Source organism: Bos mutus, chromosome 10 (genome assembly GCF_027580195.1).
Source record: "Bos mutus isolate GX-2022 chromosome 10, NWIPB_WYAK_1.1, whole genome shotgun sequence".
Classification (NCBI taxonomy): domain Eukaryota; kingdom Metazoa; phylum Chordata; class Mammalia; order Artiodactyla; family Bovidae; genus Bos; species Bos mutus.
This window is the reverse complement of record NC_091626.1, coordinates 43,689,630-43,717,395: the sequence shown is the minus strand read 5'-3', so window position 1 is coordinate 43,717,395 and position 27,766 is coordinate 43,689,630. Positions and strand designations below refer to the sequence as shown.

The 27,766-nt window shown below is 40.6% G+C and overlaps 1 protein-coding gene across 6 annotated transcripts; it reads right to left on the bottom strand.

Moving 5' to 3' along the window:
* Positions 1-7,299: 7,299 nt before the first annotated feature.
* Positions 7,300-27,711, bottom strand: AFG2B (AFG2 AAA ATPase homolog B). 6 transcript variants are annotated; one of them, XM_070377845.1, is made up of 8 exons: positions 26,536-27,710; positions 22,082-22,267; positions 17,267-17,425; positions 12,513-12,722; positions 11,458-11,650; positions 10,014-10,144; positions 9,152-9,277; positions 7,300-7,631 (listed from the first exon to the last, which is right to left on the bottom strand). In XM_070377845.1, the coding sequence occupies exons 1-8, from the start codon at positions 27,628-27,630 to the stop codon at positions 7,464-7,466; spliced, it is 2,268 nt and encodes a 755-aa protein (XP_070233946.1). In that variant the 5' UTR covers positions 27,631-27,710; the 3' UTR covers positions 7,300-7,463. The 6 variants fall into 6 exon arrangements, 3 of the variants coding, with proteins under 3 accessions (XP_070233946.1, XP_005889442.2, XP_070233947.1); XM_005889380.3 differs by having other exon boundaries at positions 7,302-7,631; positions 10,014-10,148; positions 11,426-11,650; positions 26,536-27,709; XR_011465650.1 differs by lacking the exon at positions 7,300-7,631 and having other exon boundaries at positions 11,426-11,650; positions 26,536-27,711.
* Between the last annotated feature and the right edge of the window lie 55 nt (positions 27,712-27,766).

Genomic DNA, 27,766 nt, shown 5'->3' with positions numbered 1-27,766 from the left:
AGGCTGGATGAAGCACAAGTGGGAATCAAGATTGCCAGCAGAAATATCAATAACCTCAGATATGCAGATGACACCACCCCTATGGCAGAAAGTAAAGAACTAAAGAGCCTCTTGATGAAAGTGAAAGAGGACAGTAAAAAAGTTGGCTTAAAACTCAACATTCAGAAAAAGAAGCTCATGCCAGCCATCCAGTCCCATCACTTCATGGCAAATAGATGGGGAAACAATTGAAACAGTGAGACTTTCTTTTTTTTTTTTTTTTTTTTGGTTCCAAAATCATTGCAGCTGGTGACTGCAGCCATGAAATTAAAAGACACTTGCTCCTTGGAAGTAAAGCTATGACCAACCTAGACAGCACATTAAAAAGCAGAGACACTGCTTTACCAACAAAGGTCCATCTAGTCAAAGCTATGGTTTTTCCAGTAGTAACGTATGGATCTGAGAGTTGGACTATGAAGAAAGCTGGACGCTAAAAATTGATGCTTTTGAACTGTGGTGTTGGAGAAGACTCTTGAGAGTTCCTTGGACTGCAAGGAGATCCAACCAGTCCATCTGAAAAGAAATCAGTCCTGAATATTAATTGGAAGGACTGACGCCGGAGCTGAAACTCTAGTACTCTGGCCATCTGATGAGAATAACTGACTCCTTTGAAAAGACCCTGATGCTAGGAAAGATTGAAGGCAGGAGGAGAAGGGGACGACAGAGGATGAGATGGTTGGATGGCCTCACTGACTTGATGGACATGAGTTTGAACAAGCTCCAGGAATTGGTGATGAACAGGGAAGCCTGGTGTGCTGCAGTCCATGGGGTCACAAAGAGTCAGACACAACTAAGTGACTGAACTGAACAATTTGTATTGAACAGAATCAAAGAAGCCTTTTAATGCTCCTTCTTCAGAATTTCTAAAGCTTGTCAGAAGGTTCTAAGAAAAGTCTCATTATAATTAAAGATAAATTGTTTATAGGATGAAAGGAGGAGAAAAAGGAAATCCTATAGGAATCCATCATGACCCACAAGTTAAAATTAAAATGTGTAGCCCTTGGGAATTCCCTGGTGGCTCAGAGATTAAGACTCTGAGATTCCACTGCTGGGAACCTGGGTTTGATCCTTGGTTGGGGAACTAGGATCCCACAAGCTAAATTAAACTCAGAGCCCTGCTTTGCCAAAGTCGTTGCTTTTCAAAATGCAGTTTTGTGTAATAGTAGCCTAGGCACTATTCTGGGAATGGGGCATGGTAAATCACATTTCTTCCAATTTACTTTCCATGGGTAAGTAATTTCCATGTAATTCTTACGTGATTTGGTGCCAAAGACAGGTGATTAATTCTAAGGGGCTCTGAAAAATCTTACCAAAGGTGAGGATATTTATTTGAATATAAACAAACCAACTGTAAAAAGACAGTTTGGGAGCAATTAGAGAAACTTAAATACAGACCAGAGATGAAATATTAAAGGAGTATTGTTGATTTTCTCAGGTGTGATAATGGTATTATGGGCTTTTTTTAAAAGCACATTTTTAAAGAGATTAAGAAATATGATGTATGGGATTTACTGTAAAATACTTCAGTTAGAAAACAAATGAAGCAAATTTAGCAAAATACTATTTAATCTAGCTTATAGATATGTGGGAGTTTGTCATATTACTAAATGTTTGGAAATGTTTAGATTAAAATGTTTTAAAAATGTATAAATTGTATATAGTATTAAAAAATAAAATTCAACAGAGTCAATTTTAAGACCTAATTGACTTTATTCAATAGTTGATGAACTAGAAAGGTGTTCCAAGGGGTAGTACAAACAGAAAGCTTTTATAAAGACAGAAAGGTGGGGCAAGAAGGTATTAGCTGTAACCCAGACTTGCAGGGGCATGAAACCACAGCTACTTGGTTCCCACTCTAGGAATCTAACTTAGATTTTAGTCAGCCCAGCTTGGGCTTTGTAAGAAAAATCAAATATTTTTTCATTGAACATCTTCATTATTCCTTCATGCCCATCCTTCAGTGGCTGACTGTTACCAGGGTTAGCAAATACGGATTTGCTAAATTTCATACGGTCTGTTGTTGCTCAGTTGCACCGTCGTGTCCGACTCTGCAACTCCATGGACTACAGCAGGCCAGGCTTCCCTGTTCTTCACCATCTCCAGGAGGTTGCTCAAACTCATGTCTGCTGAGTCAATGAAGCCATCCAACTATCTCATCCTTTTTTGCCCCCTTCTCCTCTGCCCTCAATCTTTCCCAGCACCAAGGTCTCTTCTAATGAGTCGGCTCTCTGAATCAGGTGGCCACAAGATTGGAGTTTTAGCTTCAGTATCAGTCCTTCCAATGAATATTCAGGATTTCCTTTAGGATTGACTGGTTTGATCTCCTTACTGTCCAAGGGACTCTCAAGTGTCTTCTCCAGCACCACAACTCAAAAGCATCAGTTCTTTGGTGCTCAGCCTTCTTTATGGTCCAACTCTCACATCCGTACATATTGTTTAATGCTGTAATGTGGCTCAGAAAGGAGTTTGAGTTTAATGTAATGCCGTTCAAGAAATAGAGGGGAAAAATAGAATGGGAAAGACTAGAGATCTCTTCAAGAAAATTAGATACCAAGGGAACATTTCATGCAAAGCAATAAAGGACAGAAATGGTATGGACCTAAAAGAAGCAGAAGATATTAAGAAGAGGTGGCAAGAAAACACAGAGGAACTATACAAAAAAGATGTTTACAACCCAGACAATCACCATAGTGTGATCCCTCACCTAGAGCCAGACATCCTGGAATGCGAAGTGGGCCTTAGGAAGCATCACTAAAAACAAAGCTAGTGGATGTGATGGAATTCCAGTTGAACTCTATTTCAAGTCCTAAAAGATGATGCTGTGAAAATGCTGCACTCAAATATGCCAGCAAATTTGGAAACTCAGCAGTGGCCACAGGACTGGGAAAGGTCAGTTTTCATTTCAATCCCAAAGAAAGGCAATGCCAAAGAATGCTTAAACTACTGCACAGTTGCACTCATCTCACACACTAGTAAAGTAATGCTCACATTCTCCAAGCCAGGCTTCAACAGTCCATGAACTGTGAAATTCCAAATGTTCAAGCTGGATTTTGAAAAGGTAGAGGAACCAGAGATCAAATTGCCAACATGCCGTTGGATCATTGAAAAAGCAAGAGAGTTCCATAAAAACTTCTGCTTTATTGACTATGCCAAAGACTGTGACTATGTGGACCACAACAAACTCTATAAAATTCTTAAAGAGATGGGAATACCAGACCACCTGACCTGCCTCTTGAGAAATCTGTATGCAGGTCAGGAATCAACAGTTAGAACTGGACATGGAACAACAGACTGGTTCCAAATAGGGAAAGGAATATGTCAAGGCTGTATATTGTCACTGTGCTTATTTAACTTATATGCAGAATACATCATGAGAAACGCTGGGCTGGATGAAGCACAGCTGGAATAAAGATTGCTAGGAGAAATATCAATAACCTCAGATATGCAGATGACACCACCCTTATGGCAGAAAGTGAAGAGGAACTCAAAAGCCTCTTGATGAAAGTGAAAGAGAGTGAAAAAGTTGGCTTAAAGCTCAACATTCAGAAAACTAAGATCATGGCATCTGGTCCCATCACTACATGGCAAATAGGTGGGGAAATGGTGGAAACAGACTTTATTTTGGGGGGCTCCAAAATCACTGCAGATGGTGAATGTAGCCATGAAATTAAAAGACACTTGCTTCTTGGAAGAAAAGTTATGACCAACCTCAGTTCAGTTGCTCAGTCGTGGCCGACTCTTTGCGACCCCATGAACCACAGCACGCCAGGCCTCCTGTCCATCACCAACTCCCGGAGTTCACCCAGACTCACGTCCATCGAGTCAGTGATGCCATCCAGCCATCTCATCCTCTGTCGTCCCCTTCTCCTCCTGCCCCCAATCCCTCCCAGCATCAGTCTTTTCCAGTGAGTCAACTCTTCGCATGAGGTGGCCAAAGTACTGGAGTTTCAGCTTTAGCATCATTCCTTCCAAAGAAATCCCAGGGATGATCTCCTTCAGAATGGACTGGTTGGATCTTCTTGCAGTCCAAGGGACTCTCAAGAGTCTTCTGCAACACCACAGTTCAAAAGCATCAATTCTTCGGTGCTCAGCCTTCTTTACAGTCCAACTCTCACATCCATACGTGACCACAGGAAAAACCATAGCCTTGGCTAGATGGACCTTTGCTGGCAAAGTAATGTCTCTGCTTTTGAATATGCTATCTAGACATTACTTTGCCAACAAAGGTCCGTCTAGTCAAGGCTATGGTTTTTGCAAGAGTCATGTATGGATATGAGAGTTGGAATATAAAGAAAGCTGCCGAAGAATTGATGCTTTTGAACTGTGGTGTTGGAGAAGACTCTTGAGAGTCCCTTGGACTGCAAGGAGATCCAACCAGTCCATCCTAAAGGAAATCAGTCCTGAATATTCATTGGAAGGACTGATGCTGAAGCTGAAACTCCAATACTTTGGCCAACTGATGCAAAGAACTGGTTCATTAGAAAAGACCCTGATGCTGGGAAAGATTGAAGGCAGGAGAAAGGGATGATAGAGGATGAGATGGTTGGATGGTATCACCGACTCAATGGACATGAGTTTGAGTAAATTCCAGGATTTGACCTTGGACAGGGAAGCCTGGCCTGCTGAAGTCCATGGGGTTGCAAAGAGTCAGACACGACTGAGTGACTGAACTAAACTGTTCACACTTCCCAGGTACTTAGAAGCATAAGTGTTTTCTCACCAATTAAGAACACAGCTTTTGGAAGTTTCCCAGAGCAAACCTTCAATCACACTGAAACTGAGTCAAAGAACACCTTAATCTGACTTCATCATTTACATCAGTGAGAGAAGAAACATGGATTTTGTCTTCAAGAATTTTGAAGCTTCCAGAAATTCTCTTGAGAAGTTATAAAAAGACAATTTCAAAGCAAAACTCAAGCTTCTAACCAAAGTGTGTGTACCAAATTTCTAGGCTGACCACTGGAAACTTCCTCTAGGAAAAAACAAAAAGGGCCCGCAGCTAGAAGAGGTAAGGGGTTCAGGCTAGAGTGCCTTAGACCTAGAGATGGCAAAGGCCTAATAGCTGCCTTGTCCTATAAAATCAACAACTGACACAACATGAACGAAAATAATTAGAATTCTAATAAAGTTTCTAGGTATTTTCCCTACTACTCTAAAGCATGTCACTTTGTTAGAATAATTATAATTTTTTAAGTAATCTACTTTATCTATCCTAATATAGCAAAACAATGACATCAACATGTAATCAATGACAAATTAATAAATCACTTAACAGTTTTTTTCATGCTGAGTCTGAATTCTAGTGTACATTTTTACTTATGGAGCATTTTGATTTGGATGTTAAATTTTCATCAGAAACCTTTGACCTTCATTTTGTTGTTCAGTTGTTAAGTCATGTCCGACTCTTTGCGACCCCATGGACTGCAGCACGCCAGGCTTCCCTGTCCCTGTCCTTCCCTGTCCTCCCTATCTCCCAGTTTGCTCAAACTCATGTCCATTGAGTCAGTGATGCCATCCAACCATCTCATCCTCTGTCGCCCCCTTCTCCTCCTGCCTTCAATCTTTTCCAGCATCAGGACCTCTTCCAATGAGTCAGCTCTTTGCATCAGGTGGCCAAAGTATTGGAGCTTCAGCATCAGTCCTCCCAATGAATATTCAGTGTTGATTTCCTTTAGGACTGGTTTGATATTCTTGTATTTAAATTTTATAAAATTTATGGTTAAGAAAGTCAATTCATGTACTCAAGTTATTCCAAAGATACTTAAATGTTTCCCAATAACTGGATTGAGTGTGTGGTGTTTAGTTGCTAAGTCGTTTCTGACTCTTTTGTGACTGCCCCCACCCGCCACTGGACTGTAGCCCTACAGGCTCATCTGTCCATGGGATTCTCCAGGCAAGAATACTAGAGTGGGTTGCCATTTCCTCCTCCATGAATTACATTTTATACCTATAAATAAGATAGGCCTTTTTCTTAATTGCTCAATTGCTTAGTAATAATCAATTGTAATTATAGTAATAATCAAAAGTAATTGCTCCTTAATTGCTTAGTAATAATCCTGGCTCCAGTCAGAAATAGGAAACTTTTCCAACAACTGCTTCACATTTATGACTTTGTATAGTTCATGCACCATGCTCTGACTGTACATACACTTCTTTTGAAGTTCATCTGGTGCTTAATTCGCTGCATGATTTGTCTGAGGTCCCTGCTCCCAGCTGCCCTCTCCATGCCATGTCTGGCTCCTTCACTCACACTCTTCTCTGTATGACACCTTGTGGGTGAAGACGCAGTAAGATACTTAGCAGATATTGTCAGGTGAGAAAAAAACAAGAGCTACATAGTACCATGCCTTTTGGTTTTAAAAAGTCCCTTACACATCTGTATGTGTATAAGGGACTAGAAAGTTAAATACCCAAGTGTCTTCTTCACGTTTATCTGTATTCTCTAGCATTATTACCTTTTTAATAAAGGAAAATAAAAGCTTACATATAATCTAGCTCCTTAAAAAATACTCAGAATTACAAAAGGAAAACTAACAGCTGTACTGTGGAGATGGGGACGATATCAGAAACAAGTGATCAAAACTGACATCACCAATAATGTGCAGATGTCACGTGCCTCCAGCTGTGATCTGAGGACGTGACAGCAGGTATACTGCTGCACGACACGAATCCACCGTGACGCCCGGCAGACAGACACACAGCAGTACTGACGGTTCCACACAGTAGTCTGTACTCTCCGAAAGTGTCAAGGGTGCTCAGAAGGCTGAGGGGCTATTTCAGATTAAGAGGCAGAGAGCCTAAAGAGACACAACAACTAAGTGGAATGTGTGATCCTAGACTACATCTTCTAATGGAAAAACAATCACTACTGGAACAACGGATGACATTCATTAATCAGTAGATTAAAATGTTATCGATGTTAAATTTCTTGAATGAGATAACTGCATTGTAGTCATATAAGAAAATAACCTCATTTATACGAGATGTACAGTGGAGTATTAAAAGGATAAAGATGTGTGATGTGTAAAATCTACTTCTAAATAGTTCATAAAAAATACTGTGGAGGGGAGGAGAAAGAGGGAGAGAGAGGAGACAAGTGTGGCAAAATGGTAAAAACTGATGAATCTGGAGGAACTTCCAGTGGCCCAGTGGTTAAGAATCCGAGCTCCCCAGGTTCAATTCCTGGTCAGGGAACTAGATTCCACACGCCACAACTAAGACCCGGCACAGCCAAAAAAAAAAAAATGGTGAATCTGAGTTAAAAGTATATGAGTGCCTTATTCTTTTAACTTTTCTGTATGAAATCTTAGCCTATCAGGCACAAGTTTTTTTATTTATAGGAAATAATACACACAAAGTAAGTTGCAAATTACAGTGCATATTCACATTTCAATTAAGCCTTGAGCAGGTATGTAAAATAATTTTTAAATATCTTCTAAGATAGAAAATTCTTTTTTCTGAAATAAGTTTTTATATAAAGTCAAATCCTTATGACTTAAGGACGGTTTTACAGTCTTAAGTGATTCTAGAAAGTGCTCTTGTTTCACTGTGGTCACTTCCAGTCCATTTTCTTGCAAAGCCAGCAAGGCGGCCTATAAAAGACAAACAATAGGAAATAATAAATATGCTTCACTGTTATTTTATGATATACAGTAATACTTTAAAATCTGAACATAAAAATCTCAGTCTCACTTCACAGAATTTCAATATTCGTGGCAATAAAAACATTAAGCTAAAAAGTTAAAGTGATTAAGTCTTCTCAGTGGACCATCTTTCCTTCTACATTACATTCTAGCCTTAAATGCGGGGGCGGGGGGGTGTCAGGGGGGTGGAGCAGAGTGCAGAACCACTATATTGGAGTATAGATGAGATCAACTATACTCCAATAAAAAAAAAAAAATGATGAGTGACTGTATTCCTGATCTCAGAGTAGGAGTTTTTAAACAGGACACAGCACTGATCATAAAGAAACAGAAAATGAACAAACCACTGTTATACACAGGCTTCCCTGGTGGCTCAAACGATAAAAAATCTGCCTGCAGTGCAGGAGACCAGGGTTCACTCCCTGGGTCAGGAAAATCCCCTGGAGAAAAGAATAACCCACTCCAGTATTCTTGCCTAGAGAATTCCATGGACAGAGGAGCCTGGCGGGCTACAGTCTATGGGATCGTAAAGAGTTGGACATGACTGAACAATTAACACTTTCACTGTTACACACAAAAGCAAGAAAGAACTTCACAGACATAATCTTGAGTTAAAGAAGCAGACAGAAAAGCATACCATATGGTTCCATTAATATAAAGTGCAAAAGCAGCAAAAGTCATCTTCCCAGTGCTAGAAATCAGGACAGTGGTTCTTTTGTAATAGAGGGACGGGGAAGCTTGGTGGGCTGCCGTCTATGGGGTCGCACAGAGTCAGACACAACTGAAGCAACTCAGCAGCAGCAGCAGCAGGAAGGCCCACGGAAAGCTTCTAGCATGCTGATGACATTCTTCCTTGACCCAAGTGGTAGTTATACAAGTGTGTTCACTGTATGTTAATTCAGTGGGCAGTATCCTCTCATTTTCACAAGTTTTTGCTAAGGAAAAACCTACAGTGGCTGACCTTTTTTCTGCCCTCAAGATAAAGTTTAAATGCCTTAGAGTGCCTTACCAGGGACCTGTGTGAGCCGGCCACTGGCCACCCCTTCAGTAATGTCATCCCCTCACCTCCGATCATCTGCACGTTTTATTCCCTGTGCCTCAAACACTCCCCTTCTCTCCCACAGACTGGCTAACTCCCTAATCATCCTTCCACTTGCAATGTACACACACCTTCTCTCAGAAAGCCTTCTCTTATTTTCAAGTTTGAATTGTATTCTTCCTAGCACCCTAAACTTCCCTGACTCACTACATTTTTAAATTCAGTATCACCTCTCGGCACCACCCCCTGCCGCATCAACCTGTAAGCCCTGAAGAGAAGGCAAGGAACCAGAGCGGCTTGTTTCACCTCCCATGGTGCCTCCCTTTCAGTAAATACTGCCAAGTGAATGAAGAGCTGAATAAACCAAGTGAATGAAGATCTGAATAAATGCAGAAATGTGTACATTTTCTTCACTAATTCATTAACTTACTTCTTTGCAGAGGTTTCCAAGATCAGCTCCAGAGAAAAAACAGGTTTCTGCTGCTACCTTTTCTAAGGAAACATCAGGCCCCATTGGCGTGTTTTTTGTACAGACTTTCAGAATAGAAAGCCTTCCCTGGAACAAAATAAAACATAATATGTTTAGAAGCTTAATGTTTGACATAATGTTATATTAAAACATATAGAATTTTCTATATTACAGAGAAAGTATATATATTTAAGAATTAAAAATAAGAATCACTTTTTCTCAAGAGGTAAGAAAGTAAATGTGACATCAAGATAAATTTTAATATTTTTAAAAAGTAAAATAGATTAAAAAAATGTTTTCATCCCTTCAAAATCTGATAAATAAAAAATGCATTTTCTGTGTCTTTCACCACTCACTGCCAGTGGCTCTGGATGAGAAGGACAAAGGGTTTACTGATCCTTTGGCTGTATATATATACATTATATAATCTCTGTAAGCTCAGATTTCTCCACTGTAAAATAAGGATGCTCACCCAGATAATCACCAAAACTCTTTAACGCTTTAGGATTCTTCCATTCTAGCTGCAAAATAATTTTGAGGGGACTCCATAAACTCAGTATTTTGAGTCTTCCACAAAGCTGAAATTACTACCATTTTTTAGGCTTATGTTTCTCTGAAAACAGGGCCAGAGTATCCAGCAAAAGCAGATGAAAATGATAATTTATGATGAGCCATTAGATAAGAAAAACACAGAATCCAATATAGGACACACACCATGTACACTTACATCCAGTCAGGAACTCAACTCTGCCGTCTTCTTAGAGCTCAGACACTGATGTGTTATTAGGAATGCTCACACAGAGTAAATGTGCACAGTGATTACCTTTTCATCTGGAGGAGGAATATAAATAATCTTATCTAGTCTTCCAGGCCGTAACAAGGCATCATCTAACACATCAGGTCTATTTGTTGCTGCAACAACGATGACATTGCTATTGAAAATTTCTTGAAACTCTAGCTGAGGGAATATATACAACACAAAGTAACATCAATAAGTTGTTAATTAGTAAATGTATTTTTTTTTTAATTACAAATCAGCAGGTCTGTTTGTTTTTAAATAGGAGAATACTGTTCTCTTCAGACTAGAATGCTTACATTTCCTATCCAGACCACCTTCTCAATATCAAGGCACCCTAGAAACAAATTATTAATCAAAGAGCTATACAACATGCACACGGTGAAGGGAGTGATCAACCCCAGTGGGGCATCTCTCACTGTGAGAACTGATGAAAAAAAGCTCTACACCACAGCAGAGAACATCTATCTGCTGACCTGAATGCATCTGAGCCCCAGCGAGTGATTACAACTTAAATGCATGACTTGAAAAGACAGAAGCATCTGACTAGCACATAGTATACCTATGAAAAGTCTTGGCTCTCATGTTCTTGAGGAGGGAGATTTATTTTACCTCTTTTTTTGTTTTTTTCTTTACAGAGGCAAAAATATGACAACTAATATAAGTTGCGTGTATATAAATCCAGGATGAAGATTTTAAAAAAATATATCTAAGAGCTGCTACAGCAAGGCCTAACACATGCTAAGCATTCAGAATTGTTGAACTTAATTTTCAGATCAGTTTTCCAGTAATGTGATCCCTCAAAGCAATGAGTTCCCTGTATCTGCAAGTATTTTAGCAGACTGGGTAAACACCTGTCAGAGGCTATAGAAGGAATTCCTGCTTTATGAGAACTGATTAGAACACCTCATGGGTCCCTTCAAATTCTAGTGGCATATCTTCCTAAGGAGCTATAAGACTCTCTTTCTATGGAACAATTTAAGAAATAGGAAATAAGAAACACCAAGAAGAAACAAAAGCTTTGGAAGGAAAAGGATTTCCAAAGGTCACTTTAACTGCATTAGAACCAAGGAAACCTCAACAAAACTGGAAGTTTTTAATTACTGATTATTGGAAATAATAGTCTGTTTTGTTTCATTTCACATAAAACACTACTTTATGAGGATACAGAAATAAGAAACTCCCCTCTCCACTAGCAATATGCAGTTACATTTCTAATCTTAGGAAAAAATTCACATTCACACATATCTAAGATACTTTATTATAAAATTTGCCTCATCTTCCCAGCTAAATCACAATTTTACCAGCTCTGTAAAAATCCTAATAGTCAAACTGAAATTATATAAATGTATGAGATGAATCCAGCATAGGAAAAGACAGTATAGATGCAGTCTGTTTATTGTTGGCCTGGATTTTGGTGTATCCTGGCTAATAAATACCTCTTCATTTTTTTCCAGCTGCTTGCATTTACCATGTTGATCTGATTTACTTCCTCTTCTCTCTATAGTCTTCAATCCAACACCATCTAATTCATTTAGGAGAACAGAAAGAACACGATCTTGAACATTACATTCTGTTCTGCTGATTGATCGAGAGCCCAAGATTGAATCAATCTCATCCAAAAACACAATTGCTGGTGTATTTGCTCTTGCTTGTCGAAATACCTTTTGTTCAAAAGTGGAAATATTAAAAGGCTATACATCATGCCTTATTCATATGAATGAATGCTTTCTGCATTACTATTTATAATTTTTAAAATATAAAAAGAAAGATTCTAAATGTCTAAGAACTGGGGAATGAACAAATAAAGAACAGTATTATACAGGGGTTAAAAATCTTATTTTCAAAAAACATTTAATATTACTGAATTTTAAAAGTGGTAACACTAAGCTAAATCACAATAAAGATATATATGTATGTATATGTATATATATGTGAATGGATATATATATGGTGGTTTGGTGGTTTAGTCACTCAGTCGTGTCCGACTCTTGTGACCCCATGGACTGTAGCCTGCCAGGCTCCTTTGTCCATGGGATTCTCCAAGCAAGAATACTGGAGTGGGTTGCCATTTCCTTCTCCAGGGGGATCTACCCGACCCAGGAACTGAACCCAGGTCTCCTGCATTGCAGGTAGATTCTTTACCAACTGAGCTATGAAGGAAGCCCGGATATATATATATATAAAAAGATGAGTGGATAGTACATAAATATAATGAGTGGATAGGTATATATACATATATCTATAATGAGTGGATATACATATATAATATCCACTCACTCCCCTGCCTAAGGAAACAAAACGACAAAGAAAATTCACCGAAATGTTAACAGTAAGTAGAGAGACTATGGAGGATTTCCTATTTATACTTTTCTAAATTTTCTAAGTTTTCTATACACAAACAGGTATAACATTCTTAACAGGAAATATAGCCAGTTACATTTAAAAAATAAGGTTTATCCTTAAGGCATGAAACAAAAATTCAAAAGTAAACTTAACTACATGAGGGAAAATAAACCAACCAACCTGAGACAAGATTTTCTCTGAATCTCCAACAAAAGGCGAGAAGAGATCAGCTCCGCTCACTGAAACGAAAGAGCAACAACAGCTGGTGGCCAGGGCCCTCACCAGCGTGGTTTTGGCGCACCCAGGGGGCCCATATAGGAGAACTCCCTTTGGTTGTGTCAGGCCCATCCTAACAAATTCCCGAGGGAATTTCAGAGGCCATTCAATGCTCTAAAAGAACACAAAAAGAGACAGGACACAAAAGGAGACAGTTGTTTTAGTAAAATGTGAAAAAAAAAATTCAATACATTCATTCAACAATCTTCAGCTACCTGCTATGAGCTGGATATAGGGTCCAATCTCCACACAGCAGCCAGTGAGCTTATGACATAAGTGAGGTCACATCACTTCCTGCTTAAAATCTTTCAATGACTTCTTGTCAGAATTACAATATTCAAATCCAAATTCCTAACTATCACTGCTTACAAGGCCTAACATAACCCCCCACAGTTTGTTCCCATCTCAGGGCCTTTACTTGCTAGTCTCTCTGCTTGAACACTCCTTTGCGATCTTTATATGCTATTCTGCATCACTCAGATCTCCACTCTACAGTCATTTCCTTGGACAGGTCTTCCCTAACCACTGTAGTTAAAACAGACCTTCCTCTTCCTAGGAACTCTATGCTACTATCCATTTTTTATTTTTGGAGCACTAACTCATTTGCTATCTGAAATTACTGTATTCCCATGTTGAGTTTGTCATTCTGCTCTTGCCGGAATGTAGGCAAAGTTCACCTCTAAATCCCCATCACCTAGAATGACACCTTCACAAAGTAGGCACTCATTAAATGTTAGCTGAATTATAAACAAATCCTCAATACCTCTGAGGTAGATGGTTTTGTTATCATCATAATTTCAGAGATGCAGAAACTCAGGCTTAAAAAGTGAAGTAACTTGCCCAGGCCTTATTACCTTATTATGAGTGAGGTAGCAGAACTAAGACTAATCCCAGACAGTGTAGGTCAAGAGCATGAGTTCTTAACTACTGATACATTGCCTCTACAAAAAAAGACAGACAAGATCCCCGTACTAGAAACTCCTATTGTAATTGGGGAGACAGGCTTAAAAACTACCAACGAGGCCAGAGTAGGGCATTCCGTGGACAAGGAACAAATATATACAGAGACACATCAAACCATCCAGTTCATCTCCCAGTGGTAAGCAGAACAGAGTGGAGGACGTGGGAGGCAAGGAGTGATGGAGCTGAAATGGAAGTAGGAGTCAGATCACACTGGGCCTTCATAGTTTTAGTCAACAATGAGGAAGCAGTATGGAGAATGAACTAGAAGGAAATGAAACCAGAGGGAAGGAAACTACTTAGCAGTGGTCAATGAGTGCAATGACTCAGACTACAAAAATAATAAGGCTGGATGTGTCACAGGCAGCAGAGATCATGTGGTTGGGATGGACTTGAAACATACAGTGTAAGTGCACTATATGCAGGGGGGAAGTCCAGAGGGAAAGGTACATGACATGCAACATGACATCCATTTAGAAGACAGGTCTCTGACTTAGGGGATGGGGCAACTGGCTGTCTTCACTGCGAGAGGGAATCCAGCTGTAGAGATGGAATTGGTAAGCTGAACTCTGGACATGCCATGCTGAATCCGAGATCCCTGGAAGTTATTTAGTAGGCAGGGAGTTAAGTAGTTTTGATGATCAAAGAACTATCTGCACTGGATATAAAGATTTCTGAGTTAGCTGCTTTCAGGAGACAGCTGAAGCCTGGGACACGCTTCAGGAGATGAGAGATGAAGGACTCACTTAGAAAATGCAAAAAGAGGACTCTTGGGAGCTTGGAGAATTAACATTTAAAGTAAGGGAGAGGAGTGCTCAAAAAGGTAGGAAAGCCTAACATCTCAGAGCTAAAGGAAGACGGTGTGTCTCACAGGAAAGTATGGCTATTTTGTGAAGATTAAATGAGAGCATATAAAAAAATTAGAGCATATTTAAATGTGCTTTAAGAAAATAAGAGATATCAAGGGAACATTTCATGTAAGGATGTGCACGATAAGGGATAGAAATGGTTAAGGACCTAACAGAAGCAGAAGAGATGAAGAGGTGGCAAGAATACACAGAAGAACTGTACAAAAAAGTCTTAATGAGCCAGATAACCAGGATGGTGTGGTCATTCATCTAGAGCTGGACATCCTGGAGTATGAAGTCAAGTGGGCCTTACGAAGCATTACTATGAACAAAGCTAGTGGTAGTGACGGAATTCCAGCTGAGCTATTTCAAGCCCTAAAAGATGATGCTGTTAAAATGCTGCACTCAATATGTCAGCAAATTTGGAAGACTCAGCAGTGGCCACAAGACTGGAAAAGGTCAATTTTCATTCCAATCCCAAAGAAGGGTAATGCCAAAGAACGTTCAAATTATCATACAATTGTATCATTTCACATACTTACAAGGTTATGCTCAAAATCCTAGACTTCAGCTGGCTGAAGTGAACTGAAAACTAAATGTACAAACTTGATTTCAAAGAGGCAGAAGAAATCAGAGATCAAATTGCTAACAGTTGTTGGATCATGGAGAAACCAAAGGAATTCCAGAAGAACATTTACTTCTGCTTCATTGACTATGCTAAAGCCGTTGATTGTGTGGATCACAACAAACTGTGGAAAATTCTGAAAGAGATGGGAATATCAGACCACCTAACCTGCCTCCTGAGAAATCTGTATGCAGGTCAAGAAGCAACAGTTATAACTGGACATGAAAAAACTGGTTCAAAATTGGGAAAGGTGTACAAGACTATATATTGTCACTGTGTTTATTTAACTTCTATGCAGAGTACATCATGTGAAATGCCGGGCTGGATGAAACCCAAGATGGAATCGAGACCACTGGGAGAGGGATATCCCTGACGTTCAGTGGTTAAGACTCCACACTCCCGAGGCAGGGGCCCTAGGTTCAATCCATGGTCAGGGAACTAGATCCCACATGCCACAATGAAGATGGAAGGTCCTGTATGATGCAACTAAGACCCAACACAGTCAAATACATACATACATACATACATATATATATACACACACACACACACATATATATATACATACACACATATAAAAATGTATAAAGATTACTGGGAGAAATATCAACAATCTCAGATATGCAGATGATACCACTCTAAAGGCAGAAAGTGAAGAGGAACTAAAGAGCCTCTTGACGAGGGTGAAAGAGGAGAGTGAAAAAGCTGGTTTAGAACTCAACATTCAAAAAACTAAGATCATGGCATCTGGCCCTATCACTTCATGGCAAAGAGGAAGGGAAAAGGTGGAAACAGTGGCAGATTTTGTTTTCTTGGGCTTCCAAAATCACTGTGGACAATGACTGTGGCCATGACTTAAAAGACGCTTGCTCCTGGAAAGGAAAGCTAAGACAAACCTAGATATCTATTAAAAAGCAGAGATATCTCTCAGCCGACAAATGTCTGTATAGTCAAAGCCGTGGTTTTTCCCAACAGTTGTGTACAGATTTGAGAGTTGGACCATAAAGAAAGCTGAGTGTCAAAAAACGGGTGCTTTCAAATTGTGGTGCTGGAGAAGACTCTTCAGAGTCCCTTGGACTGGAAGAAGATCAAACCAGTCAATCCTAAAGGAAATCAACCCTGAATATTCACTGGAAGGACTGTTGCTGAAGCCAAAGCTCCAAGACTTTGGCCACCTGATGCAAACAACCAACTCACTAGAAGACCCTGATGCTGGGAAAGAGGGCGGGCAGGAGGAGAAGGGGGTAACAGAGGATGAGGTGGTTAGAGAGAAATATCGACTCAATGGACATGAATTTGAACAAACTCTAGGGGATGGTGGAGGACACAGGAGCCTGGTGTGCTTCAATCTGTGGGGTCACAAAGAGTCAGACATGACTTAGTGACTTAGCAACAACAACAAAATGTGCCTATCCATGGATACAAGGATTCCAGGGTTCACTGTAGATACAGCTCCTAGTTAAGATAAATAAATAATAATGGATACTTAGAAATTAGTCTTGTGTGTGCTCAATTTGAGAAACCTACTTTCTTATGGCAGGATCACCCAAAGGGGAATTGGAAAAATTAATTTCCGGAACTGCAGTGCAGGTAAGAAAATCAGGTGAGCTGTGACCCTCCACAGCCACTGTGAGAATCAGTATCAAGTAACTACTCAGGCCAAAGTGACTGTTAATTATAAATTTGTGTTTTTACCAGTCTCGGGGTAAATTCAGGCCTATGAATGAAGAATTTGTACTTATACAGTCTATGATCTAAGAATCAGTTTTACATGTTTAAATGTTAAAAAAAAAAAAAAAGACTATTCTGTGGTGTGAAAATTATGACTTCTGTGTCTATAAATAAAATCTCATCAGAACACAAATACTCATTACATATGACTGCTTTTGTGCTGTGATAGCAGAGTCGAATGACTGCAACAGAGATCATAAAACCTAAATTATTTACTCTCTGGTCCTCCACAGAAAGAGTTTACTGATCCTTCATCTAAATTAGAAACTCTTTAGAGCAAAAACTAAACAAAAAGGTGAAGAAAGAAAGTATGAAAAATGGCATTTGATGTCTGCAGAGTCCAGTTAAACAAGGATGGAAAAGCGATCATTAGACCCGGATGTTAGGTTCACATCAGTGAAGGCAGCCATGTTTCAGTGCCACTTGTTTACAGCACAAATGCATTACACTTAGACCGTCCTACTCTACTGGCTTAAGCAGAGTCTCTATCTCACCTGCTTTAATTTCAGTTTTACATCTTCAAGGCCACCAATTTGCTCCCAGCCAACAGGTTTGATGTCTGTCACTCCAATGACACTTCGAAATGATGAGGGTCGGATCTTTTTAAAAGCTTCAAGGAAGTCTGTTTCATCAATCGTCGGATTGTCCTGGTTCTGAAGTAATCCACCCCAAAAAGCAAAATCAAACCAAAAATCAGGCGGGCCTTTTTTGTGGCACACAAACATGATTACTTTTTTATTGTGATCCTCATTTGAATTTATACATCTATTTTTTTGTCACTATAAAGAAATTTATAATACATGGTATGAAAAAACTAAATGTCTCCCCAACTCCCACCAATATTCATCCCCAGAGAAAGTCAACAGTCTCCTGTATATTCTTCCAGTATGTTTATGACATATGTATATCCTTTCAAAGAGAGACACAAATGGGACCATACCGTACACATTAATTTGTACTTTTTCATCTCTCAGGAATCTTTTCATGTCCAAGAATACAATAATACCTCATTCTTTCTGACAACTGCATAATATTGCATGAGTATTTTAATGACACCCTTCTGTTGAACAGAGGTTTTCCAGTCTTTTGGTACTAAACACAAAGCTGCAACTGAATGTCTTTGTACACATGTTCAAGTATTTTATATAAGACTTTCCTCAAAATAGAATTACTGTGCTTAAGAGTATGCACACTTACAATTTTCATAGCTACTATTAAAATGTGCTCCAAGCTGTATCAATAATATGAAGCTGTTTTCCCCACACCTCTCTAACACTGGACATGACCAGACCTTAAATGTCTGCCATTGTGACAGAGGACATGGTGTTTACTATTTCGTTAATTAAGTTTCTTCAATCAAGAGTGAGGTAAAAGGAATAATGGAATTAGAAAATAAATTTTGCAACCATTACAGTAATGGCTATTTGAGGCAAGAATCATCAGTGGATGCCAATCTAGGGGAGAGAAAGTCTGACGGGGAACAGGATGGCTGCATTGTCTTAGAGGGTCTCCTCACAGATTTCTTATTAGTTGCAAGGGGAAAAATAACAACTCCAAAGCAGATAAACTGGACCAACGCTTGACTAGTTGATCGCACCAGTCACCCACGAGAGGCACCCCCAGTGAGGAGTAGGTGGTCACACTATGTCTCCACAAATGACATCCTAAGGAGGACACACTAACATTTAATGCAGTGTTCCTATTGGGCTTGCATAACCTGAACGTAACTAGGAGGAAACAGATACACCCAAACTGAGAGATGCTCTATAACATCACTGACTTTAAATCTTTAAAAATGTCAATGTCAAAATGTCGCACACACACCAAGAAAGTGCTATGGAAACGTTCAAAATTAAAGAAAACCAAAAACTAGACATAATATATTATCCTGGACTAAATTCTACACTGAAGGAAAAGGGTGCTACAAAACGAAACAGCCAGCAAAATCAGAATAGGGACTGTAGATCTGACAACATTTTGATCACTGTTAAATTTCCTGAATATAATGAGATTATACATACTCGTTCATAGGAAATGGACACTAAAATATTAAGAGACAACAGGTTAAGATGCATGCAACCCATTTTCAAATGATTCAGAAAAAAAAAAGAATGCGTATATGTACACAGTTGACCCTTGAACATCATGGAGGTTAATCTGCATTTAAGCAGAGGAAGCCCAACAAATCTGTTGTTCCCCACATCCGTGGGTTCAGCCAGTCCTGGACCGTGCACTACTTGCAGGACTTACTATCAAAAAATATCTACGTATAAGTGAACTAGAGCAGTTCAAACCCATGTTGCTCAAAAATCAACTGTATATATACAGAGAGACAAAGAGATGAGAGAAAACAAAGGAGGATAAAGCTAATATGGCAAAATGTTAAAAACTTGTCAGTTTGGATAAAGGAATTAGCAGGAGTTCTCTACCTTCAACTCTCCTTGAAGTTTTGTTTAATTTTTAAAATTTTTTCCCTCAAGTTTTAATTATTTCAAAATAAGTTTTTAAAAGAGAAAGAATCAAAAAAGACTAATCTTTAAAGAAAGTTGAGGATTTTTCATGTTTATTAGTCATTTGTAATCCTTTCACTGTCAACTACCAGTTTATCAGTTCATATTTTACTACACATTTTCTCTTAGATTGGTCTTATTGCTTTGTAAGACTTCTTTCTATACCAAGGAAATTGGTGTTTTGTCAGGAGCTGGCAGTATTTTTCCCAGTCTGTCTCGTGTCCTTGCCTTTGTTTATAGTATTGTTTGTTTTGCTTTTGAACTTGTCATCTTTTTTAAAAATAGTATTGTTTTGCCATTCTAAAATGCTCAAATCAGTAAATTATCTTCTTTTTGGCTATTAAAAATTCATATTTCTATTTGTAATATCTGTATTATATTTAAGTATTTAACCTTACATCAAATTCTGAATATTTAGTTGTCCCAAAATTCCCATTTTCAATAACAAACTATTTTATCCCATTTATGTAAGATTAAATAAGTGAATATGTATATACAGAGCTATTCTTAACAGTGTTCCTAAAAATGCTAATAATTATAATCTCTGGGAGATGAGCTTTCAGACAATTTTTATCTTGTTTAATTTCTCACAAATAATGTTATTAAATAATTTTTTAAAATAGCATCTTTTTTTTTTTTACTAGCTAACAGTATCAGATATTGGGTAAATGAATACTAACACACTTTAGGTGAACACCAACTAACATTTGAAAATCCCATTTACACTTCCAGATCATTAGTGTGTATATATTACTCACTTGATTTTCATAACCCTTTCAGGCAGATAAAATCCTTTCCCTTCCATGTGTATATGTTTATGTGTTAAACTGTACTTCCAATGCTTTAATAGACATACTTGACAAAAAGCTGAACAAACTCTAATGTGTCCTCATCTACCCTGTAATAGAGGCAGCAACAGCTCCTCAGCTGCCTGGAGATGGAGAAAGAAATAGATGGAACCAGTACCTGCCCAGATGCCTCCATCCATTCTTCCTTTTTGCCTTTCTTTTTTCCACTTCCCCTGGTTGTTTATGAACTCAGCCATCACCTGTGCTAACTATGGCTGGGCAGGCCCTCCTGAAGTAGCAGTGGGCTCCACCCTAGGACAACTGCAGCTGGCTGGACCACCTAAGCCAAGGTGCTTTAGGTCAAACCTGGAACTTCAAAGCAGAGGGAATTCTAAATGTAAACCTCTGTTTCCACATCCTGTACTCTTGTCCTCCCTTCAAGAGGCATATATTCTCACATCTTCACACATGGGCCTTGTCATTAAATCTTTAAGCACTTCTGGTTCTAAACCCCAAAGATGAGGACTTAAAGTTCATGTAATTCCTTCCCTACCTTCAGTGTAAGAGTAAAAATAAAGGAAAAGAAGATGAGGAAGGATATAAATTAATTAGGTAAAAATGTTTTCAAAATCTAGGATAAATCATCCTTTTATGGTTTAAAAAAAAACAAAAAAACCTCAAAATTAGGAGTAAGATCAAAGGACAATTTTAAGTGTTACAACAGAACCCCTAGCACAATGAAATTAATTTTTTTCTGGAGGAGTTTAGGGACTCAGGATGACTTATTACATACAAAGTGAACAGATTTTCCAATCTATAGTGTTGAAAACTACTATATTTAAGTTAATATCCCAACTATTTTTTCAAAAGGCACTCATGAATTAAGGATTTAAATGTCAAAGATGAATTTAAGTAAAATTCCAGGCACTTAATCTTCTCCAGAGTAAGAAAAGGTTCTTTTCCCTACAAGATGCGTATTGATAACAAAGGGAAAAACAGTATCTTAACAATAGGGAATCTCAGAGATAACCACCTTATCTAAGATATCAAATCAGTAACAGGACAAAGATATATCATTTCTACCTAACAGACACAATGAGAAGAACACAGTATCATTTCTGGAATATTTCTGCCAAAAATGCAAAACCTGAATCAAATCATGAGAAAATATCAGTCAAACCTACACTGAGGAATATCCTACAGAACAACTGAACTGTACTCTTAAAAATAATTAAAGTCATAAAAGAAAGACTGAAGAAGTTTCTAGATTAAAGATTAAGAAACCATGACAACTAATAAATGCAATGTGTAATCCTGGATCAAAAAATATTTTTTTTTCTTTTAAAATTTTTGCTACAAAGGAAATTAATGGGACAAATGGTAAGGTTTGGATAAGGTCTATATAGATTAAGTAAAAGTTGGTATTAATTTCTTCATCTTGATTATTGTTTGTACTATTGGTTAGTCTGATTTTAGGAAATAAACACTCAACTTTTCAAAGCTATGTGGGCATTTTGGCTGCATTTGAGAGTATAAGTATATATACATAAACATTCATACACATGAAGAGAGTATGATAAAGCAAAGGGGGTAAAATGTTACATTTGAAGAATCTGGGCGAAGAAAATGCAAAAATTCTTTGTCCTATTTTTGCAACTTTTCTCTAAGTCTGAAGTAGATTCAAAATAAAACGAAAATTTTAAAGACACATGTTTGATTCTTCTGGGGTCACAGTGTCTTTCTCCTTATTGCACTGGGCTTTAACACTAAAGAGTTAGTATGGGAGAACGGGAACATGCCCTCGGCCGACCTAGAGAAGTCAGCTCTCTGTCCCCACTTTCAGTCATACACTATTTATATATGGAATTCAGATGTAAAAATACATATAAGAAACAGATGTCCAAGGTGTCAAAAGTTTCAAGAAAAGGTACTTACCACTTTTTTAAGTCCCCAAATTAACTTGTTACATTAATAAAAGGGTTAACATAAGTCATAAACCAATATTTCTTACCTTCTCACTATGAAGCAGAGCCTGCATGGCAGCCTCCCTACAGAGTGCAGTCAGGTCTGCGCCAACATAGCCAACTGTCATTTCTGCAAGGAGGTTCAAATCAACTTGACCAGAGATAGGCATCTTTGAAGTAATCACTTGTAGAATTGCCTTTCTTTGTCTAAGAGTGGGAGTTCCAATGACAACCTATGTGCAAAGCAAGAAAAGAAAACATTTACAGCTTAAAAATATTTTTTTATCCTCACAAATATGTATAATAATTTAGCGAACAAATATGGAACTATTACTAGGTACTCTTAAGTATGTATCTTAGATTCTGAATATGAGAAAATCCTTATTTTCAAGAGTGAAAAAGCTGGCTTGAAACTCAACATTCAAAAAACTAAGATTATGGCATCCGCCCCATCACTTCATGGCAGAAAGAAGGGGAAAAAGTGGAAACGGTGACAGATTTTATTTTCTTGGGCTCCAAAATCACTGTGGACAGTGAATGCAGCCACAAAATTAAAGGACGCTTGCTCCTTGGAAAGAAAGCTATGACAAAAATCTAAATGGCAAATGAGAAAGCAGAGATATCACTTTGCCAACAAAGGTCCATATAGTCAAAGCTATATACAGTCAGCAAAAACAAGACTGGGAGCTGACTGTGGCTCAGATCATGAACTCCTTATTGCCAAATTCAGACTTAAATTGAAGAAAGTAGGGAAAACCACTAGACCATTCAGGCATGACCTAAATCAAATCCCTTATGCTTATACAGTGGAAGTGAGAAATAGATTCAAGGGACTAGATCTGACAGGCACTAGACATAGTGCCTGAAGAACTATGGACTGAGGTTTGTGACACTGTACAGGAGACAGGGATCAAGACCATCCCCATGGAAAAGAAATGCAAAAAAGCAAAATGGCTGTCTGGGGAGGCCTTACAAATAGCTGTGAAAAGAAGAGAAGCGAAAAGCAAAGGAGAAAAGGAAAGATATAAGCATCTGAATGCAGAGTTCCAAAGAATATCAAGGAGAGATAAGAAAGCCTTCCTCAGTGATCAATGCAAAGAAATAGAGGAAAACAACAGAATGAGAAAGACTAGAGATCTCTTCAAGAAAATTAGAGATACCAAGGGAACATTTCATGCAAAGATGGGCTTGATAAAGGACAGAAATGGCATGGACCTAACAGACGCAGAAGATATTAAGAAGAGGTGGCAAGAATACACAGAAGAACTGTACAAAAAAGATCTTCATGACCCAGATAATCACGATGGTATGATCACTTACCTAGAGCCAGACATCCTGGAATGTGAAGTCAAGTGGGCCTTAGAAAGCATCACTACGAACAAAGCTAGTGGGGTGATGGCATTCCAGTTGAGCTATTTCAAATCCTGAAAGATGATGCTATGAAAGTGCTGCACTCAATATGCCAGCAAATTTGGAAAACTCAGCAGTGGCCACAGGACTGGAAAAGGTCAGTTTTCATTCCAATCCCAAAGAAAGGCAATGCCAAAGAATGCTCAAACTACCACACAATTGCACTCATCTCACATGCTAGTAAAGTAATGCTCAAAATTCTCCAAGCCAGGCATCAGCAATATGTGAACCGTGAACTTCCTGATGTTCAAGCTGGTTTTAGAAAAGGCAGAGGAACCAGAGATCAAATTGCCAACATCCGCTGGATCATGGAAAAAACAAGAGAGTTTCAGAAAAACATCTATTTCTGCTTTATTGACTACGCCAAAACCTTTGACTGTGTGGATCACAATAAACTGTGGAAAATTCTGAAAGAGATGGGAATACCAGACCACCTGACCTGCCTCTTGAGAAACCTATATGCAGGTCAGGAAGCAACAGTTAGAACTGGACATGGAACAACAGACTGGTTCCAGATAGGAAAAGGAGTACGTCAAGGCTGTATATTGTCCCCCTGCTTATTTAACTTATATGCAGAGTACATCATGAGAAACGCTGGGCTGGAAGAAGCACAGGCTGGAATCCAGATTGCCGGGAGAAATATCAATAACCTCAGATATGCAGATGGCACCACCTTTGTGGCAGAAAGTGAAGAGGAACTAAAAAGCCTCTTGATGAAAGTGAAAGAGGAGAGTGAAAAAGTTGGCTTAAAGCTCAACATTCAGAAAATGAAGATCATGGCATCTGGTCCCATCACTTCATGGGGAATAGATGGGGAAACAATGGAAACAGTGTCAGACTTTACTTTTTTGGGCTCCAAAATCACTGCAGATGGTGACTGCAGCCATGAAATTGAAAGACGCTTACTCCTTGGAAGGAAAGTTATGACCAACCTAGATAACATATTCAAAAGCAGAGATATTACTTTGCCAACAAAGGTCCATCTAGTCAAGGCTATGGTTTTTCCAGTAGTCACGTATGGATGTGAGAGTTGGACTGTGAAGAAGGCTGAGCACCGAAGAATTGATGCTTTTGAACTGTGGTGTTGCAGAAGACTCTTGAGAGTCCCTTGAACTGCAAGGAGATCCAACCAGTCCATTCTGAAGGAGATCAGCCCTGGGTGTTCTTTGGAAGGAATGACGCTAAAGCTGAAACTCCAACACTTCGGCCACCTCATGTGAAGAGTTGACTCATTGGAAAAGACTCTGATGCTGGGAGGGACTGGGGGCAGGAGGAGAAGGGGACAACAGAGGATGAGATGGCTGGATGGCATCACTGACTCGATGGACGTGAGTTTGAGTGAACCCCTGGAGTTGGGGATGGACAGGGAGGCCTGCTGTGCTGCAATTCATGGAGTCACAAAGAGTCAGACACGGCTGAGCGACTGAACTGAACTGAACTGATGGTTTTCCAGTAGTCATGTACAGAAGTGAGAGTTGGACCATATAAAGAAGGCTGAGTGCCTAAGAAATGATGCTTTCGAACTGTGATGCTGAAGAAGACCCTTGAGAGTCAGTCCCCTGGACTTCAAGGAGATCAAACCAGTCAATTCTAAATGAAATCAACCCTGAATATTCACTGGAAGGACTGATGCTGACGCTGAAGCCCCAATAATTTGGCCACCTGATAAAAAGAGCTGACTCATTAGAAAAGAACCTGCTGCTGGGAAAGACTGGAGGCAAAAAGAGAAGGGAGTAAGAGAGGATGAGATGATTACTTAGCATCACTGACATGCTGCTGCTGCTGCTAAGTCGCTTCAGTTGTATCCAACTCTGTGCGACCCCATAGACGGCAGCCCACCAGGCTCCCCTGTCCCTGGGATTCTCCAGGCGAGAACATCGGAGTGGGTTGCCATTACCTTCTCCAATGCATGAAAGTGAAAAGTCAAAGTGAAGTCGCTCAGTCGTGTCCTACTCTTAGCTACCTCGTGGACTGCAGCCTACCAGGCTCCTCTGTCCATGGGATTTTCCAGGCAAGAGTACTGGAGTAGAGTGCCATTGCCTTCTCCGATCACTGACATGAGTTTAAGCAAATTCCAGAAGATAGTGAAGGATAGGGTAGCCTGGTGTGCTGCAGTCCATGCAGTCACAAAGAGTCAGACATGACTTAGTGACTGAACAACAGCAACAACTTCAGGAAGTTTTTATTTTGTTATTTTTGAGAACCTTATCACATTCTGCTGCTACTGCTGCTGCTAAGTCGCTTCAGTCGTGTCCGACTCTGTGGGACCCCATAGACGGCAGCCTACCAGGCTCTCCTGTCCCTGGGATTCTCCAGGCAAGAACACTGGAGTGGGTTATCACATTCTAGGTCCAGTAAACCAGAAAGTCTATGTCCCTGCCCTTATGGAGCTTATTCAGCAGACAGGTATTAGATGGTGTGAAGAAGAAATCCACTCAAGTTCTAAACAGATTATGCTAAAGTCTGCAATTATCAGCTGTCTCTTTATAATCCTACCACAAAGTTCAAACATCACAACCACCATTCAAACTAACAGAAATCAAGAATCAATTTAGGCCTGAAGTTTATAAAATAATACTTGAATATTTGAATATTTTGAATATTCAATCTTCCTGGCAACTAAGAGAGCAACTGTGGTACAGGATGCTGGCATTCAGACAAGGAATGCATAAATCTAGATAGAAGAGTTAACGTCTGCTTTGCTTTAGTTCTTCCCTGCCTTCTTTCTTATTTCAACACATTTGTTTCTTGAGGCTATCCTTCTACTTTAGATTCTCATTCCAAATCCTAAGAGTTTAATAGCTTGTAGTAGTCCTTAAAAACTAACGCTACTGATAACAGTATTCATTCTCAGGGCCTGCACAACAATCCCAAACGGCCCCCTGGCTTCTCAGAGCAATTTGACTCTGGGAGGGAAAGGGTCCTGGCTCGCAAATCATTTGTAAAGCAGAGAACGGGTTCTCTAAATAAAAGCCCCACTCCAGTCTCCTTGACTTCCAAAGCTAAGTGGGAAACGCCTCGGGGCAGCCAACCAGGGCCAGATGAGGCCGGGTTCAGGGGCAATGAGCTAACTGGCTGAGCCTTTATTTACCTCTCGGTCGAACCTCCCAGGTCTGCGCAGCGCTGGGTCTAGAGCATCCGGCCGGTTGGTGGATCCCACAACCACCACCTCGCGGTCCTCACCGATGCCGTCCAGCAGCGTCAACACCTGGGCCACCACGCGGCTCTCGGGGGCTTGGTGTGGGCCGCCCCGCCGGGGACACAGGGCGTCCACCTCGTCCAGGAAGAGGAGGGTGGGACGGCGGCTGGCCAGCTCCCGGGCGCGCTTGAAGATCCGCCGCACATTTTCCTCCGTCTCCCCGGGCCGGGCGCCCTGCAGCGCTGGGGCGCTCACCGCCAGCAGCTCCGCGCCCGTCTCCCGGGCCACTGCCCGCACTAGCTGGGTCTTGCCCACTCCCGGGGGGCCGGCCAAGAGCACCCCGCGTGGCACTTCTAGCCCCAGCGAGGCCAAGGCGCGGGGGTAGCGGAGCGGCAGGCGGAGGAGCTCCCGCAGCGAGTCGGCCGCCTCCGAAAGGCCCCCCAGGGGCACCTCGGGCTGCGGCTCCTCCTCCGACGGAGGCACCTCGCTCAGACTGATGTGGGTGCGAGGGGTGACCAACCCAGCAGGATTCGGGCTGGGCGCCCCGCTAACGATGTGCAGGGCGGCCACTGGACCCGGAGCGCCTGGAGGAGCGGCCACCACGTGGCCCTGAGAGACTGGACGGTTCCTCAGCAGCTCCTGCACCGCCTCCAGCACCGCGGCTGGACTCGGGGCACCGGACGCGCCCGCTTGCTCCCTCAACTCCGGCCACACCGCGAGGCTCCGAAGGGGCGGGCAGGGCACTAAGCGGAGTCGGTTCAGGTTAATAATCCCCCCAGACCCCGGCGCCCCCACTGCCGACCCCGGGCTCGTGCACTGCGGGTCCAGCTGCACAAAGCCGTCCGCTCCATCCCGCCGCGGCCAGGCGGTGCACAGGCAGGAGCCACCGTCAGGCAGCGAGATCTTCACCGCCGAGCCCAGGTGGGCGCCTAAGGCGCGGAGGGCGGTAGGGCCCAGACGACAGCGCTGGGTGCCCCGATCCCTAGTATCTACGGGTAGCAGCTTTAAGGGAGGTCCTTCCGGAAAGGAACCCGAGTCCGGAGCCATTTCTCACGAAAGACGCAAAACCCAGGAAAATCGGGTAGGAATTCCACCGGGCCGGAAAGACCTGCACACCGTGGCCGGAAGCAGGTGATGCGCATGCGCCAGGGAAGCCGCTGATGTGAGTCTCCTAATAGGTGGA